We start from the raw sequence: 19,978 nt of genomic DNA, 5'->3' as shown, positions 1-19,978 counted from the left end.
TCTGACTCCTGCAAACTGAACAATCCACCACATTTAGCATGGCTTCTATTATTAGTTGCACAATCCTCTCTGTTCTGTACTCGAGGTGTGACGAGGATTGCAGAGTGTGAATGTATTTGAAGTCGGTCCCCGACTGCGCTGATCACCCCCACTTTTCCCAGTAATACTCCATAAGCTTTGCCAGTAAAATAATGGGAGATTTGATCATCTCCGCAACATATCATCCTCGCTGCTAATTAACAAAGTCTCTGACATCATAAATATGTTGACAAATGAGTGTGAGAACTTTCAGCACTAAATCCACCCTGCATTTTCTCTTTCAGTTTTAATCTTTTCTTAATCTCCGGTATGTGTTGAGACATTGTAATGATGCAGCTAATGAAGGCAGAGATGTTAGAGCTCAAGTCCTTTGGTATCTCAGTATGTGCTTGACATTAACTCTTTGTCTGATCTGTGTCTGCAGCATCTCTTCTTAAAGGCCTGAAGCATTCCAACATCGTGCTCCTCCATGACATCATCCACACCAAGGAAACACTGACTCTCGTCTTTGAATATGTGGTGAGTCTGCACACTTGACCGGAGAAGTCTGAAATTAGACTGAGAATCTGTTTTTTGGAAATAAAGCTGTTTTAAAGGGGAACAGTGGTCAACACTCGTGTGTTTCTTTGGTTTGACTGATTTGACCTCAGCGCGTGCTTGCTGATTGAGTTTCAGTTTTTAATACTCAGCCCACAGAAACATGAGCTGTGGATATTTTGATTGGCATACTCTTGGTTATAGGGCACTTGAAGAATGTTAAAGCAGCCCGGTATTTTTCCACTCTTTGCTCTGTGCCATAGGATGCCAGCCAGATCCACCAGAGGCTGGAAGCCAGTCCACCATTTTATTGGAAGGTCACTGTTTTAGCTTGTTTCCACAACTGTCCTGTCGAATACTGCGGACACAAATGACGGCGAATAATTTTCTATTGGTGTATTTATGGCCTGTAGGGAAGCTCTGACTCAACAGTACTGTTAACCTCAACAGAATAAGCATGTTATTTTCCAGTCTACAGTACTGGAACTGACCAACGCACATTTTCAGTAAATCAATTGATATTGTATATTTTAAGATTAATTATATTATTGATTATTAAGCATGATTGACTTATATTTGTTTTAAATAGGTAGTTGCATAGACTGTGAACAAATATGGATGTAGCTTCTAAGTCTGGAAAATTAGGCCAGTGCAGAAGTGTCTTAAAGTGTAATACCTGCGATGGCTGCTAAAGGTTGGCTCCATAGACTTCCATTTAACTTCTCTATGAAATACAAAGTAGTCATTATCGTGTCATTCGCTAAAGTTAGTCCTTCTTATTAGTTTTCTGCCAGTTTATCTGAAAATAATTCCATCTTTAATTAGATATTAGGCCTCTAAAAGCGATATGTTTGGGAGGATGTCTCTGATTGACACGAGGCTTCAGAATGGCATTTCACAAACCAATGGGTGACATCACGGTTGATGTCCTCTTGGGTAGACTTCAAGCCTGCAATGTTCTAGACCTGCGGCAACCCTGCAAGGGCCCTTTTGGTAAGCTGCAGGGTCATCAGACTGGGACCACCATTCATGGATGTTTCCATGAAAGCAGCAACCAGCAGTGACGTCACGCGTTGGTTTGTGAACGGCCGTTTTGAAGCCCGGAGTTCATATTTTGTCCGTCGCCATCTTAGTTTGGAGCGGTTTGGAGCAGGAAGTGACCATATTTGGATGAGCTGTGGAGGAGTGAGCGGTGGATCTGACTGATCTGATTGGAAACCCGATGATACTACGTCCCGCCCACCGATAGCTGTAACCTGACTGCACCACAGGCCTGTCAATCAAACAGACACGCCCCCAAAAAACACATCTTGTTGAAGATTATGTTCTAATTAATGACGAGATTATTTTCAGATGGACCTCCAGAAAACAAATAAGAAGGAGTGACTTTAGTTAACAACACCAAGATAACTCGGAAGAGAATGTTATGAGAGAAGTTGAATTGGAGTCTATGAAATTTATTTATTTATTATTATTATTATTATTATTATTATTATTATCTATTAAAAATTTCCCCTCGGGGATTAATAAAGTATATACCTACCCATGAACCCGTAGGGTTTTTGGAGTCGACCTCTAGTGGCCCTCGGTGGTATTGCAGTTTAAGGCACTTTCACATCATCCTCATTTTTCAGAGCCGGAAGCTACGTCCACTTTTATATACAGTCACTGGTTTCACCCTTTATTCAGGAACATCTCCTTGTGGCAGGGCAGTGAGCAGGAACTTCACTTCATTCCCACAAAAACATTTTCAGCCTCTGCATCCAGTTTACCTGTTGTTATCACACTATGAAGTAGTCCAGTGTTCTAGCAAGAAAAAAGTGAAAAAAAATAACCAATAAAGTTCTGCTGTTGTGAAAATTCCATGTAAACTTGTGTGTTTTCCTCTTGTTTCCAATCCTGCCCAAACCATTAAACGTCCAAAGAATAATACTGAATTATTGCTTGGCTCAACATAGTTTATCTTCCACACACTCAAGGAAATTATGTAAAAGTGTTCGACTAAAACAGTTTTGACCTCAGAGTTGCGGACAGACCTGGATAACAGAAACTACAAGGTTGAGCAGAGTACAGATCCTCTGTTATCCTTTTCCGTGTACCAACTGACAGCAGCCTCTGATGGTCACATTTATATTCAGGTCAATCTTTGATCTTGAATTGCTGAGTGAAACCGGATTTCCCAACCAGCTTACTCAGCTTTCCATCTCCACTGCATTTGATAAGCCTGAAGACAGAGCGTTGCCCCCTGTTGGTAGGTGTGACATATGTCAAAAGTTCAGCTTCTGAGATGCGAGTGGAGCCCCGCAGGTTGGGTTTGAATTAACGAGAGAAAAGATCAGTTTAGAATTTAAACAGAAGGATCACAAACCCTCCTCACAGGATCTTCTCTGATTATTTATAAATTTCACTGAACTCCGGAAATCTAAGTCCTTTGAATATGAAGGATTATTTAGCTTTTTCATTTATTAATTCAACCAGGTGGCCAGTGGTTATATATTTTACTGAAATGAACAAATTCCCAGCTTTACAAATGTGTCTGACTGCTGCTTTAATGTTGATATATCATCTGTGCGCTGCGCTGTAATCAGCATGTGCTGTTTTACATACAGAGCCAGAAAAATCCGTTCATTGTTCTCTGCTCAAAGCTAATGATGACTGACAGGGAGAGGATGAAACACACAAAGAGAGGGGACAGACAGCTGACAGGGGGAAACAATGACACGTATTATAGAGAGGTAGAGGAGGAAATAAAAAGCGAGGAGATGGAAACAGAGATGGTGAATGAGGTTTAGAGGAAGATGGACAGGCATGTCCGTGTTGTGGAGGCATCTCTGTGAATTATTCGGCAGAAGAGGCTCCGCTGGTGCAGGCATCAGTGAGATTGTAAATATCAGTGTGATTTTTTTTTTTAGCCATTGGCTCCTCGATCCAGAAATCTGCTCACAAAGCACAGAGGCAAAGAGCAGACCAGTGTAACACTAAGCGAGGACATGAGCTCAGCACAGATGGTAAACTCGACTAAAAGAAATAAACCAGACTTCTCTTCCTGGCATCAGGGAACACAAAGGATGTACTGCACCTGATTTTTGCATTTGGAAGTACCTCATTTCAAGTAATTACACACCGTTTTGGCTCAGATTTGATACAAACGACACACAATCACCTTGATATTGAGATAAGTTGCACATTAAGCTTCCATTAACATTCTGCTGTTTTTGCTTTTGTTTTCCAGCACACAGACCTGTGTCAGTACATGGACAAACACCCTGGGGGGCTCTATCCAGACAACGTGAAGGTACAGTAAGCTTAATTACGCTCGTCACTAGAACTTTTGTACAAAGAGTACATTGTCTTACAAGCTAGAAATGTGCGCCCTACGTTTGAAAGAGAAGAAGGGTTTGATCTTCCATTCTTTCCTACGACTTGGCCTTTATTAAGTCACAAGCGTGCCTGACTTTTAAAGGGAATAGAAGGTGATTCTCCAACGTCCAGAACTCAACTATGATTAATGAAGAGATGATGTACAAGTCCTTTGAACTATGTGCCTTACTTTGCACTTCGATTTTCCACCAATTGCAGAAAGGGATTTGTACACACCTTAAATTCACTTGTGGCATGAGCTTTAGATTGTGTGCTTAAATTGTTAAAATACAGCCCAACATTTTCCTACTTACAACCAGAAACAGGAAGCTGTTTACTTTAAGAAATAGAAAGTGCGACTAGCTGAACTGCTCATGGATTATCAACACTAAGCTTTTTATTAGGAACATCTCTACAAGTGCATGAAAGTATGCGGATAAAGGTCATGAACTTCAGTTATAAGTGTCACAGCTAGTGCTCGAAATGGGCCAGTACTCACCGGTACGCAGTATCAGCACTTCTACCAGCTCCTCTCACAAACTGCCAGTCTTTTTTTGGCTGATGCTATGTGTTGTATGATCTCCACCTTACTGAAATGCATCATGTTTTGATTTGGCGCAATATGAATAAAATTTAATTTCAAAATATTTATTTCCTAGATTGGATCAGCGGTAGGGGCTCCACAGGTAATTTGTTTTCACATTGTGGGAGGATTAAAGTTCGGGTTAGGGATCAATTTATCCACAGTTAAACAATCAATCACAGCAGTTCAGAGTTTAGAGCATGCACTCCTCCAGCTGATCTAATCTAGCACAAACAGTGTTCCCGTTGTCACCTGCCCTCTTTTTTTGTCTGTCAGTGGCTACTCTAAGTCATTTTATATTAACCTGACAAAAATGTTGGCCTGCCTCCAAAAGAGAACACAGGGAAACCAAAGAAAGTCATATGATGACACAGCAGAGATTCAAATCCTTCTTGAACAGTCCGAAATGCCGACCGGGTGCAGCAAGCTAACATTAGTCCAGCAAAGAATCTGTTGATGAAACTTTAGCATCAGCAAGAGCATGATCTGCTATAATTCAGTTTAACCTCAGAACCTACGGTGAGTGTATAAATATCCCATTCATTATAAATATCCGTCTTGTTTGTCTTCCAAAAAGCTCTCCTGCTTGCTGAGTGTATGCTACTATCAAATATTGAGTCACATAATCACTAATATAATATAAACCCTATTTGTGTACGGTTTCTTATGAACTCTGCAGTTCATATCAGAACTGTATGAAGTCATCAATAAATGGCCAAAATGTGAAATGAAAAGCCTTCCATCTCATACATGGTCCAGTCATATATCAGGTTTTGATTATTGTAGTAATTGACAAGGTCGTCCTCTTGGTTAAATAAATGTATAGCGTGTCATGAACATCCGCAACATTTTCTAGTATTAGCCACCATAGAAATTAAAATTAAGATTTGCTGACAGCAGCCGATAAGCACACCGACATGTGAATAAAGGGAGTACTGGAATTTTTTGTTTTAACTTCAAAGACTGATCACAGCTACAACAAACTGATTTAGATCAAAGACCTGTACTACGAAGCAAGATTTATGGTTAGTGAGGTAACTGCAGGCTTAATCCTGGACTTTCAGGACTGCAAAACTGGTACTGGGATAGATCGCCACGGTAACCAATTCTGCCGAGCTAACCTGCTCTGATGTAAGTTAAGTTTCAGATAACAGATCAAAAGGGATAAAAGCACCACCTACTGATCAATCAATGCTCTTGGAAAATGTCATCACCAATTAGAGAACATCCCTCAGAGGTCCTCTGGAGGGCCGAGTCTTCAGACTCCGGTAAACTTCCTCTGATGATTCTAATGAGAGATATAGATTTAATTTCACTGTGCTTTAGTATTCTGATGAAATCCTACACTAGAGACTGATTGAAGCACTCAAACCTTGTACTTGTTATATTTATAAGATATGAAAGATGCCTACCTTCTGCTTTGAATTGTTTTATATGTATTTCTTATTTGCCCACCAGTCTGTTAGACACTGCCGGGGTTTCATCTAAAACTATGAGGCTAAAATGATTATACACGCCACAAGAATAGACATCATGTTAAAATCTAAAGACTAATCTTATTTTCCACACCTGTAAACTATCACATCTCACAGAGCAACACAGTTATTAGGGTTCTTTGTCGTGTTGAATTGCATATTACACATACTGTTTATACAGTGCACATTTGAACAAGTACATAATTCTCTTATTGATATATCACCTACATTTTTTTCTTATTGGTGTTGTGGTGAATACATCCAAAAACCAAGACAAATTCCTTGTATGAGATTCTGATTCGATAAAATACATATCAAAAATACTTTCATTTACTGGAATACACACATGTAATTATAATCAGATGCTCTAATGATAAGGCAGCGAGGGACTTCATAATAAAGCCTGGTAATATTACCAGCTCTCCCTCCTGCATTTAGCAGCTGCAACTGTGCTGCTTTTCTTCTGGATTACGTGTTTACCTTCATATTGTTCCAATATTATACTTTGTTTCTAAAATATAACGGCTCTGCTGCCAGTAGACTTGTCCATGTTTGTGACTGGTCATATACACCTCCTCTTTTATCTAACCGTGTTCAACGCTGGATTAGGAAACCCTGAGTTTAGAGTTGATAACTGCCTTCGTGTAACCTCCGAGTGCGGTCATGTTTGGTAGGTTGAGCAAAGCCACATAACAAAGACATCCTGGTTATGTTGAACCTGCTTCAGAGAACAGGCCTCTGCAGTAAACAGCTTACAGGATGCCAGTTTCCCAGCACGTACCATGGAAGAAGTCAGGTCAACAGCCACAGTCACGTTCCTGTAAGATTACAGGGATGTCACAGACGCCTGAACAAGCAGCACGCTGCCATCAGTAACCAAGATACTAGTGTTTAACATGAATATCAGAACCGGAGTATTCAAACCAGCTTCAGTTACAGCTTTTGTGACAAAGCGTTACCACATACTGACCAATTCAGTCAAATCAAACACGACAGAACTTCTAGGCATTATAATTCTCTTAAGATGACACATTATTTTAAGGTTACACATGTATTTGAATGGAAGCTAATGGTAGACATCAGCAGTACTCTCCATTCAGCAGCACATTAACCACTGAGGCCAATAAACAATAAATCTCCCTTGACCCGTCCTCAGGCCAGAGTGTGATTTGAAAAACTCCCAGCAAAAGCTGACATTTTCTTCTGCTGAATAAAAAGTACAAGCATTAACAGCCTTATATTGATGAGTTAGTAAACACGGATGCTCGTGAATGTTCCGAGCTGCAACTTTACCAAATTTGATTTAACATTCATTTTAGTTATGAGAGCAACGTATGGTCTCTCTATTGTAGCCAGTTGGAGAGGAAGTGCCATATAGCTTTTCTGCCTGACTCTCTGCACACAATACGCTAAACAGAAAGGTGGGAGTTGAAGAAAAGATATTTTCCAATCAAAGTTTACCATTAAATAATAACCCATATTCACACTTTTACATATAAATAAATGTTTGTTATATTTGAGCTCTTGCCAATAGAGCTCTCACATTTATCACTGGCAGATACATTTCTCTGTATTTTACTGCATAAAGAGTTTTTGAATCTGGTGTCTGGTGAGACATTCCCATGCAATAGGCATATAAATGGATACTGGGCATGCTCTGTGGGCTCCAGAGACTTCTGCTGGCCGAGGCAGCTGACTTGCGAGTTTGCCCGATGCTAACTTGAATGGAGATCAAATAATTCATCGTGCGGCTCGTTTAAACTTTCCAAATGTTATCGGATGAAATGGACAATGGAAGTAGATCATGAAATGTGTCATTTTGTTGGGGTTGTGACGTTATGTGTTCCTCATTATACAGTAGTGATGGAGTAAGCAGAATAATGTAAGCACGCGTCAAAATTGCTTTTGTAATTACTTTCGCTAACAGAGGGGGGAGACAAAACTCCCACACTGCAGGTTTAAATCTAACTTAAACCACAATTAGATGGTTACAGACTCAAACCAGCTCAAACAGTATCATGAGTTAATTTGATGACTGAGCTGAAATCCTGTGAGAATGTGTTGGTGAAGGTGAGAATCAGTACGACAGATCGTTCCTCTCCTCGATAACTTTACATAAACTCACTCAGGGAGGTTGTTCCTGTTTGTGTGAGGCCGCTGATAACATGGAGTGATGATGATGATGATGATGGAGTGAATGAGGCCATGTGGTGGGGGTGCAGGAAAGGGACAGTTCTCTCTACATCTGTTATGTAACAGCTCATACCTTTTGCCTCTCAGGATTTACGTCATTATTAAGTGTTTCTCCTGCTGACAGCAGCCGGCTCGAGATAATTCTGGATTATTCTGAGAGAACAGAGCGAGGTGTTACTTGGCTCCTGCTGACTTTGCTACTTCTTGGTGAGAGTGTGGTTTTTGTTCCTGTGCAGTCATGTAATGGAAGTAGCACAGAACTATCACTATAAAAACGGTGGTAATAACCAGTCACAATGAAATTTGCATGTAGCGTATGAGAATTAAATGATTGCTTACAGTGTTTGGCACAAGACGGTAAAATGTATTAAAAACCCAAACTGACAAAATTGTATCTACACATACACAACAGGATAACCTAGTTAGCTGATTACCCCAAGCTACAAAACCTTACCACATAATAAAAGATAAAAAAAATAAAATAAACTAATGTATGATTAACCAAAAGCCGTGCTGTTGCACATACATTAAACTGTAGTTTATTATGAGTAGTTATTTTTGCTGCGGTTTTTAGCAGAGATAGAAAATCACGAGCAGAGAGATGTCTAAGATGAGAGATGTATGACTTCAGTTGTCTTTCTATGGCAGAGAGTCGTGATTGTGAGCTTGTGACAGCTCACAGATTAGTAAACCAGAGCCTGAAACAATACAAAGACACAACACAGCAACTACACACACAAAGTGCACACACTGACTTTTGCTTTTTAGCTTTGTTTTGTTGTTATTGATGATTTATAAAACTGTTTTCACTCAAACTACCCGACCCATTTGTATGGCAAAATGTTTGTTCTGTATTGTAAGAAAAATAAATTCAGATACATGTTGGAGCACGTTGGAAGCTTTTTCTATTAATACTTAGTCTGAATGTAATGGCAGTGTTATTTAAAGAAAAGCTGAGGGGAGAATGACCATCACAGTCACTGAATGCCAATCCCATTGATAATCTTTGGTAGGATTTAGAGAAAACAGTGGCAGCAGTATGAAAACCAACAAATATAAGTGAACACAAACATTCTGCTTTTGTTAAACAGACACAAACCTCAAAAAGTGAGACGTCGGTTGCTTGTGAGAAACTTAAAGACATGTTTATTGTAGCTCATGAAGCCAAAGGACAATGTAATGAGGTGACATTGACTTTGGTCAGTTGAATGATTTTGCTTATGGGGCTTTTTAAAGATAATTATATTTATTATTTCTTCTATTAGAACTATTATGTTCTCAAAAATTACAATCCAAAACTTTATTTACCAAGACTGTAGCTGCTAAGTTTTCATTACGTTTTATTCACATAATGTCTTGCAGGTAAAGGAGTTTGAATAGTTTAAATTGAGCTGCACATGTCAGTTCACAACATGACCATAATTTTCACTCAAAATCTTTTCTAAGTATTCAAATGTGCATATTTCCGCTTTGCAGCAAAGGACTCAGCTTCTAGGATTTTTACTCGTGTTTCATCAATGAACCAACACAGACCTGAACATGAGCACCATGAAGAGGGTTAATGTGTGTTGTTGGTGTGTTTTATGATGAACTGTGTGGAAGTGCAGTCACTCACATGTCCTCCTATTTACTAATCAGCAACATAAAAGCCATTAGTGCCTCCACTGGTGCTAGATCAAATTAACATTCAGAGACGAGCACTCAGACGCTCAGCGCTCATGAATTTAGTGGTCAAGAGCCGCAGAGCTCTGTGTGTGTGTGTGTGTGTGTGTGTGTGTGTGTATAGAGTAAAAATGTGCTGGAAACCGTCTTGTTCCGCAGCACCATTAACTCTCCTCGCCTCGTGCTCGACTGCAGTTTGTTAGTGGCGCTGCTGTAATTGAACACAAGTGAGTATGACCTCATTCAGGCTGCTGCTGAAGTGCTTTTCTTATTAGATTGTACGCAGTCAGTTGAAGTCAGTGACATCTCCATAGATCAATGGGAAGCCGACACCCACGTATCATGTCTACCAGCCCAGTATTGGCCAGCATTTTCTCTTATAATGACATTACAAGGGAAGTGGTTGATAGCACATTAATCATCAGTGCCATGTCGATATCAAGGACAGGTGAACGCAGCAATAATCTGATGCACGGTGGTGGAGAAAGCCGAGCATCACATGGTGACACTGTTTTCAACAGGTTCTGTATTTTCAAGCTTATTTCCTTTAATTCCTGTTATTTAGCTGTAAATTAAGGTCACTCACTATCTTTCAATGCTTTGTATCTGTTGAATAGCTGTGTATATACATATCTTTTCAAGTCTTTAGCAGTAGACACTAACTGACTTTTTTTCTCAGCCCTCATTCACCACCTCTATGTGCTGAAGTGTGCAGAGGTCACACTTCTTTGAACACTCACTCATTCCGTTTGAGTTAAAGACATCTGAAGCACTCTGGGAGGATTTTACATTCACTATTACAACACTTGTAATAATGGAGAAATATAAATTATATTCCATTTTGCATGTCAGCTTTTCTGCTTGGTTATTTTGGAACGTGTCCGCTGCTGTTTATCAGTTTGTTTGTGGTTAACTCACAAAGTGCTGACTTTACAAGTTGACGGGAAATGATTGCAGTTTTGGACTTGTACTTTCTCTCGTGTGGGAAGAAGCACATAAAACAGTAGTAAAATACACTGATATTGTGGCCGTAACATAGTCTTTAGTTCAGTCTGAAGAAGAATCACTGTCGAGGATATATTTAGTTTTTTTTTTTTTTTGGTGGTGGTTTCTAGTATCAGTGTTAAAGCTTTAGGAGAAGTTTGCTTTGGTTGGTGACATCAAACACACTTCGTCCAGGTCATTGGACGCTCTTGTTTTGACGTTTCAGTTGAAATATATTTACACACGGAAGACATGCAGTATAACACAGCTGCACATTAAAACAAGCTAAGATAATTCTGTAATGCTGTTGCTTGAGTCATGGCAATAAAATTGTCCTGATGCTTAGTGGAAAAGATGAGGGCTTTGTTCATGCCTGCCGGCAGATTGTAGCATCTTTTCACTCCATTTAACACTTAATTGTATCTTTCCCTCACAGATTTCACCGCCATCCATTGGGGATTGTGGTTTTTGTCTTCTTAGTCGCATTTTTGTTGCAAAAGTACAGCCCTGGTTTTCCTTTGAAAGGCCTAAAACAACCTGTATATCGAACCTCCTGCTGCCATGCGTGTTGCTTATTTCTTCGAAACAAAGAAAGTATGAGATGTTGTTCTTGTGTGAAGTTAGTTCATGGTTGACGGTACAAATCATGTGAATTTGAAATGGGGAAACTCTTTTTCTTTTTAACGACAGCCGACACTTTGTGCACACAGCAGGTAAAGCACAGCAGAGGTGTGTTAATGATGGCTCAGCTCCAGCAAATGTCCCAGTAAGTGAGTACAGTCAACCAGCACGAAATCAGGACCTCCTCTGAGTGGACTGCTGCCATCATTAATATATTAATGTCTGGTCTGAAAAGGTCTAAGACTGCAATCTTTCTCCAATTTCACATAGAATTTGTCTTTTCAAATAGTTCACCATTTTTTGCCAAAGTGAAATATACTTCAGCAGGTTCAGCTGTGGGCCATTTTTCCCGGTTTTGTTCCATCGGGGAACTTGGTTTTAGAGGTAGGTGAAAGTCTGGGCTGTGCAATACAAACCAAAAGTCCTATCCCGATATATGTTGGCTGTATGGAGATATACAATATATTTATCGATATTTGCTATGAAAATACAGGCAATGTTTTCTCTATAGTGACACCACAAGGTTTACATAGATAGATAGCTAGAGAGAGAGAGAGAGAGAGAGAGAGAGGCTTTATTAATCCTGCAAGGGGGAATGTTGTAGTTACAGCAGCATGTGCAAGGCAAAGCAATACATTATAGAATGTAAAATAGAGGTAGTAAAAATATTAAATACATAAAATACATTTAAGAAAAAATTAAAATGCACATTATATACAACTTGTATACAAATAAAATATATCATATAAAATTCAACTAAACTAGACTAAACAACAGTGCAATGTCTTATTGATGTAGGATGGATTTGGCCAGAGGTGATTTATTGTACAGTCTTACAGTCGGCAGGAATGATCTCCTGTATCGTTCCTTGTGACAGCGAAGCTGGAGGACTCTATTGGAGAACGTGCTCCGCTGTCCCTGCAGCAGGTGGTGAAGAGGGTGGTCCGGATTATCCAATATGGATAATAGTTTGTTTAGCGTCCTCCTCTCCACCACCTTTTCCAGACTGTCCAGTTTGCAGCCAATGATGGAGCCGGCCTTCTTTTTTTGTTAAGTTTGTTAAGTCTGTTGGTGTCTCCGGCTCCAATGCTGCTCCCCCAGCAGACTACGGAGAAGTACAATGCACTGGCCACAGCAGACTAGTAGAACATCTCCAACATCTTGCTGCACACATTTCGGCTTCAAGGTAAATTTTCCTAGCCTGGCTTTGCCAACTGTGGCTCAAAGCTTCAGTTTTCTTCGCTGTGATAACAGTCAGCTCGTATTAGCGTTTGCACAGCCACTTTGAAGGGCGAACCAATCAGTGAGCAGAGTTGGTGGTTAACCGCGTTTGTCCTGCCCCTCCTTTACTGTGATTGGATGGACGGTGACAGTTACTAATATTTTTCAACTCTCAAAAAATATACTGGAAAAAAAAATCACTGAAAATTCAGCGCTGAATAAACGCTCAGCACCTCATCAAGCTGTAGATGTTCATTAAAACAATTTAATAAATATTCTTTACTCAGAAAAACACGCTTTGGTGGACCCAGTAGGTAGTTGCAGCAGTGGCAGAGTGTCGGACGGTTTCGGCGCGAGTTGATTGGTTAAAATTAACCGCAGGTCTACACCAAGTAGGATGGAAAAACTGCAAACGATTCTCTATGGAGTTTCCAGACCCATATTCACGGTGTGAAATCTGGTTCTTGTTCGCAACAGGCTACACATTTCCTTCAGCTGGAATTTCTGCTGAATGGTAATTAGCAATGTCCTCTATCTTATTTTAAACCAAACTTATTTTAAACTAAAAGTTTAACGTGCAGAGTGTCATTAAGTTTCGTGAGCACACTCCTGTTTCCCAGTGACAGACACATTTTAAGTGTTTGCTCTTCTTTGTCAACCCTTTGTATTGCCACTTGTGGGGGTTTGACGTGTTACGTTTTGTCCCAAATCAGTCAGTTTTCATGTCTTAGTATCTTGATGCTCGTTAACTCATGCTGTTCCATATTAAAGCAGAGTATCTTTCATTTCCTCTGAGCTACTCTACGATGTTTTTGTCCTGGTGAATCTATGAAACTCTGAACCCCAGTGTATTGCTGTCACTTTGATACATTGCCTCATGCTTGGCTGCACATTGAATATCAGACAAAGGAGAAAGACTCCCCCATATTATACCAATAGATAAGACACAGGCGATCCAATTCACACGTTTTTTCATCATGCTTATCTTGATGGAGAGTTCTCCGTGCCTTGGGTATGATGGCAATAAGTATTTGATCATTAGAAAACTGGCAGTGTGTTTATTGGTGTGCTGATGATGGATCATTGTGCGAGCGGTCGGGTCACTCCTCAGGTGATAGATTATGTTAATGACTAATTTAACTATGATCACACGGCTTATTTCTCCTGCAGTTAGGAACTAATAATGCATCATGATTATTAAGTGGAGACTCTCACACATGCACACATAAACTGGAGACCCTGCAGGGTGTTTTTTCCTCTTTAATGACAGAATTAGAGTGATGCACCAAACCATTATGTACATACCTGCCTAATGGGCTGCACCCTGCCAAGGCATGGACTCTACAGAACCACTGAAGAAACCCAACACCCAACACAACTCAACGTTTCAGATCCTTTCAGCCCTGTAGGTTATGAGGTGGAGCCACCACAGATCAGACTTGTTACAGTACATCCTGCAAATCCCTGTTGGTAGTTACCGGGACACCCCCCCAACCCCCCTAAAAAAAAAAAAAAAGCCTTGACATTTAGGATTTGCCGTCTACCAACAGTGATGTTACCTCATTGGTTTGTGAACGGCCGCAAAGAAGCCTCCAGTTTGGATTTTGGCCGGCGTCATTTTGCTAATTCGGTGCAGTTTGGAGCAGGGAGTGACCATATTTGGGGGAGCTGGGGGAGAGCGAGCGGTGGATCTGACTAATCTGACTGATCTGATTGAAAACCTGACGATACTACGTGCAGCCCCCCGATAGCTGTAACTTGACCGCGCTATAGGCCTGTCAATCAAACAGACAAAAACACAGCTTTTTGAAGCTTATTTTCTAATGAATGATGGTATTATTTTCAGATGGACCGCCAGAACACTTATAAGAAGGAGTGACTTCAGCTACGGACACAGAAATAACTCGTTTAGAAATTCTATTACCTCTAGTGGCACTCGGTGGTATTGCAGCTTAAGGCACTTCTGCATCAGCCTCATTTTTCAGCCCTGGATGCTACGTCCACTTTTATATACAGTCTGTGGCTTGAACGCTAGCACAACAGAGTGCAGCACCGTGATGTGCATGGAGAAGGGAAACGTAAACCTTTGTAAGCATTCCAAGTTATATGATCAACATTAGCACCTGTGTTACAGACATCTATGTGACCACTGACATGAGCAGAGACCTCACATCAGATTTTGTGTCAAATATTTGTGGAACACAAACAAATCGCAGGAGTCTAAGTCCTGCGACGGTTTTGTCGTTGAGGCCGATAAACGTGTTTGTTTTCAAAGCGCTGTGAGCCTTGTCATGTTTAAGAGCCCGACTTTAGGTCGTTTGCAGCCAATGTCTTCCCTCAGACTTTCACAGTAGAACTCGGAGTTGACAGTCTGACCCTGGGGGACGAACTCACGGTGCACATTCCTGTGAATTTCAAAGAAAAACCACCTGCTTGTGCTACTCACGTGACCTGCCTCCTCTGGTCTTGGCAGGTGACATTCTGCCCTTCTTGAAACCAGAATCCATCCTTAAAACTCACTTTGTGCATTGCTTCATTGGCATAGATTTTCAGAAGCATTTCAAGGGTCTCTGATTTCTGGTCATGTCTCTGGTGAAATCGCAAACGCACACGTACCAGTGCTCACAAATAACTCGGGTGTTGTTTTTGATCAAGCAACGCAGCTCAGAATAATTACTCACAAAGGTTGTAGCTTCCCCGTCCTCCATGCACATCACAGGGCTGCGCTCCATTCATGCAGAACGGGAGCAGTCTCTGACCCCTTTTGATCCACCCTATTAATGTTGGATGGAAGGATAATAGAGCATTTCTAATGAATTGATAGTCGTTAAATTCTTCCACTTGCACTTAGACAATGAGATGCAGCATTGAAAAAAACTAAAAAGTACAAAAAGTCAAAGGTACAAGACTGTATTCAGAAGAACTCTGGGAGAGAGGCCAAGTCCCAGAGCGCATTGCAGAAGGAAACACTCAATCACTGAGCTTAAAATTGTGTTACTATGCAGCAAATGACCGGGTGTTGTTAGATACTAATGCCACTCTTTACTGGCTTTACACATGAAGACAGTTTTACAATATCTTCTATCAGAGGATCACAGCTACTGAGGTTTACACCCATCTGATGTTGATGTCATCAGAATTCCTGAAACAAATTGTAGTCACCTATCAACACACCAGGGAGCGCTGCAGGAAAAGATGAAGGCATTTGTTCTAGAAAAGTATGCTGTGTTCCAGATGACATACTTCCCACACGAACAAATATTGCTCTTACATGTTCGGACTCTTACATGTGTTGGGCAGGAAGTTTTGACAGAGTGGTGTTGTTTCAAATCGCACACTGCTGTTCTGCACTGACAGGAAATAGCCTCAGCATGTGAATATATTACCTGCCAAAATATCAACAAGTTTCATTATTTTACCCAGAAATAATTGTGTTTTCGTGTCCTCTGTTTAACACACTCAATAAACACACTGCTTTCTGTCGAGCAGCAGCAGTGGAAAAGAAACACTTTGTGTTCAGGAACAGCTGCAGCTTCTTCAGAAGTCTTAATTTGAAAATTCTTTAGGTCGGTGGCCCCGCCCCCTTCCTCTATGTAGCCAAGATGGCGACCGTTTAGGGTGGAAAGTGTCCAAAGTTTCACACTTCTGTTTTGGACCATTTTGAGTGTATCATCCTGGTACTTGTAGTGCACTGCATGTTTCTATACTAAAACTTGGTACAGACTAGTGACTGTGACTAGTGACAAGTTTGGAACACAGCAATGGTCATAAACAAGTGATCCCTCAGTCTCAGAAACTGTCAGAAACATCTGTTTTTTTTCCTGTGGGCAATTTTTTTTTTTTTTAACTGTTATCTGTAATATTTTTTTTCTTTTTGTGTGTCTGTGACACTTAGCTGTCTTTATTTTCCTGCTCGCTCCAGTGGTTAATCGATGCAGTCACACCTTCAGCTGCCATCTTCCTCTCGGTACATTCACCCAGACGGACATCTTTGTCACTTATTATGGTTGGCTGAATCTGTCTGGTGAACAGATGTCTGCGATGTCCACACTGAGCCTGCTGAGTCCGTTTCACTCGTCCACGTATTAACAGCCTCTAAAATATGTAATTTCACTCGAAAACTGTCCTGAGAGCATCATTCAGTATTATCACTATTGTGAAAACGGTCTCCTCCATCTGCCCTCAGCACTTCACTTTCCTTCAAATATTAGAATGCAAATGGAGCTGAGTCGCTTCCAGTCAAAGACGAGAAAGAATAAAGAGCTCTTTTTAAGACGGGTTTGATGTTTGAATCGAATCGCTGACTGAAGAGAATAATCGAGTGATTTTTCTTTCCTTCCATTACTGTGCGGTTGCACTCCTAACAGGGTCAGTGTGTTTGATATACATGAGTAAACACACATTTCCCATGCAAATTTTCTGTGCTGTGCTTCATCTCTCACCTGCCGAGTGCACGGACAGTAAACCATTGACCTGATGACTCCGTGATTGGACTCCACAGCGCTTCAATCAGCCTAATTGGCCGAGGCTATAGTATCAGTGAAAGGAGAGACGTGAGAGGGGAATGCTGGAATTGTAATAAAATGGAGAGCTGGTTGGTGCATGTCTCATTATTTGCTGATTGACATGTCTGCAGAGGTGGGGTGGAGGGGTGGTGATGAGCTGCCAGATCTCAGCGGAAAAACAAGCTTATTGTAGCTCTGACTTTTTGGATTTTGTTTGTTATTTTTGAAAGCTCATACTGACATACCCAGATACACTTTATGCAATAAGAATATATTAAAAGTTATTTACTTTTGGATGCAATTTTGATTGATGAGCACTGTAGGCAGGGGGAGCCGTGTCTAATGTCAGCAGTGAAGCGAAACTGTACTGTGGCTGTAAAAATGTAAATTTAAATGCAGTTTAACATTATTTATAAGACATCAGCAAAAGTGCAGTCATACATTTGCATGATTTTCAAGTTGTTTTTTTTACGGAGGAATTTGCTGTCGACCTTTTTTTTTTTTTCTTTTTTTTTTAAGAAAAACATAACAGAATGAAAAAGCAGACAATAATTGTTTGGGATCTCTCTTAAAGGTGAAACCAACACATGGAAACAACACAATATGTTGATTTCCACTCACAACATATACGAGCATCTTAAGCTCCCTATAGAATCCGCTCTTTCTCACATTTACCACAGAACAGCTAGTTTGACTGTTGCAGAGTTCCAGCGACGTGTGCTTGACGTACTTCGTCACAGTGAAAATAATAAACACCTGATTATTTTGGAGAAGTGATTGCAGTTGGGTTCGGTTTCCACGCCAAAACTACTTGGTCGGCTAGTATTAATGCAACTGTGCGAATGTTACCATGCCGACATTGCAGAGTTTGCTCTTACTTCCCTACTACGTGGCTGTATCTAATTTTTAAAGTGATGTTTCCGCAGGCTTTTATGATTATTTATTTTTTCGATCTGCTACTACCACCGTGTGTGTCTGTGAATGTGTGTGTGAATGGGAGGCAAACTGTAAAAGCGCTTTGAGACGGCTCAGGTTACAAAGCGCGGTATACGTGCAGACCATCTATCATTTGCAGTGGACAGTGTAGACATATTAACATGTTTAGAAATCAGAAATTACCACTACTAAGCTTTGTTTTGGTTCAAAGACTGTTAAAAGGTTTTTAAAGCTACACAATATTTTTGGCCACTTGGCAGCAGTGCGAAAAGCTGTGAACAGGACAGAGACATACAACAACATCACCTAACGAAGTTCTCTTTGTGTTTACAAAGAGAACTTCGTTATACAGCTGTAAATACAGCTGTTTAGCTGTATTTACAGTATTTCCTGTCCTCCAATAAGACACTTTTCTGATGAAAACATCGGCCTACTGCTGCACGAGATAAGTTTGATGTAGCTGTGGCTGGCAAAACCCAAAACAATACGTTGAAAAAGGCTAAAACAGGTGACATTTCACTGTGCATTCCTCAGGTCAAGCCACACCTTGCACCATGCTTGTGAAAATATTTCAGATTCCAGGTCTGTAGTGCATTTATTTTTAGATGTGGATGTTAATCCTCAGGAAAATGTTTCAGACAGAAGTAATCCTCAATGAAAGACTGCAGTGAGTTACAGTAAACTGGAGGGTAGACTGCACCTAAAGACAATGTTTGATGTGGAATGAAAAAAGACGTCCCTTCTGGGTCAAAGGTCACTGATGTTTCCGCTGCAGCGCCTTCCTCCCTCCTGCTGTCTGCAGTCCTCTAAGGCTCTGTGCAGTTTATTTGTCACCGTTTACACAAAATAAAAAGTAGGCTGCAGTATGTTTGCTGTGTTTCAGCGGCATCTCTCACACATCCACACCTCTCTGCTGCCACCTCTTCTCTCATCTCATCTCCGAAACACTCCCACGATATACAACAGACCATTCTATGCCAAGAAAAATTGAAAAACCATATCATAAGTCATAATTAATGAACTGATGAGGTCATGTTGAAGAAGGAATAGACAGTTTAATTCAACACTCAGTATTTTCCCTTCGACCAGTCAATACAGCCGTTTCTCATTGATGTGGAAGAAACTGTGTCTGTGTTCTTGACTGATGACTCCGTATTGATTTTGGTATGTGGGCCTTTGTGAGGAAGACAACGATTCATTGATCTATTTTTTAAATAACGCAGAGTTCATGCCTGTTCTCATTTAGACTGGAGCTAAGTCACACCACTTTAGTGATGAATTGTTTTTTCCACACCTCTCTGCAGTCGACGCTCGCTCTGTTTAATGTGCCACAGCAGAGAGAAGGAGATTAAAGTGGAGACAAATGGGAGGATGGTTATTAAAGTGTAATGAAAAAATGTACTTCTCTTATCAGATGTGTCTTGTATGTAGAGATATGTTGGAGATCCTTCCCTTTGCTCACTTGTTTGTCTGTTGTTTTTCAGCTCTTCCTGTTCCAGCTGCTGAGAGGTCTGTCCTACATCCACCAGAGGTACATCCTCCACCGTGACCTGAAACCACAGAACCTGCTCATCAGTGACACCGGAGAGCTCAAACTCGCAGACTTTGGTGAGTAGGCTTGACAAAAGATGCTCTTTTTTTTGTGTATCTGTCAGAGTTAAGTTTGTGTGAAAAGAAAATATCCCCGCTGTGCAGTGATAATAAAGGTTACTGCAACTTTTATATGCATTTATTACCAACATTATTTGAGGATTTGTATTCTCATTTAAGTGTCTCGGTTATAATTAAATAAAATATTTTTTCGCCAATAATGGATTGGTGTTGGGTAAAATGACAATATTTAATCATACAGTTATTACTAC

General features: G+C 40.5%; 1 protein-coding gene across 4 annotated transcripts in view; it reads left to right on the top strand.

Moving 5' to 3' along the window:
• The window catches only part of cdk14 (cyclin dependent kinase 14), a 207,006-nt gene that overhangs the window by 84,711 nt on the left and 102,317 nt on the right, over nt 1-19,978 (top strand). For all 4 annotated transcript variants that reach the window (XM_069143464.1, XM_069143465.1, XM_069143468.1 and 1 more), the window contains 3 exons: nt 464-558; nt 3,809-3,871; nt 19,601-19,724. In XM_069143464.1, coding sequence (XP_068999565.1) covers nt 464-558; nt 3,809-3,871; nt 19,601-19,724 — 282 coding nt within the window. The remainder of the gene's footprint in view (nt 1-463; nt 559-3,808; nt 3,872-19,600; nt 19,725-19,978) is intronic.

Source organism: Embiotoca jacksoni, unplaced genomic scaffold (genome assembly GCF_022577435.1).
Source record: "Embiotoca jacksoni isolate LCO1_2020_lvr unplaced genomic scaffold, fEmbJac1.0.p SCAF_11, whole genome shotgun sequence".
Taxonomy (NCBI): Eukaryota; Metazoa; Chordata; class Actinopteri; family Embiotocidae; genus Embiotoca; species Embiotoca jacksoni.
Note: the sequence above shows the minus strand (reverse complement) of the source record. Positions and strands in the feature narration are given on the sequence as shown.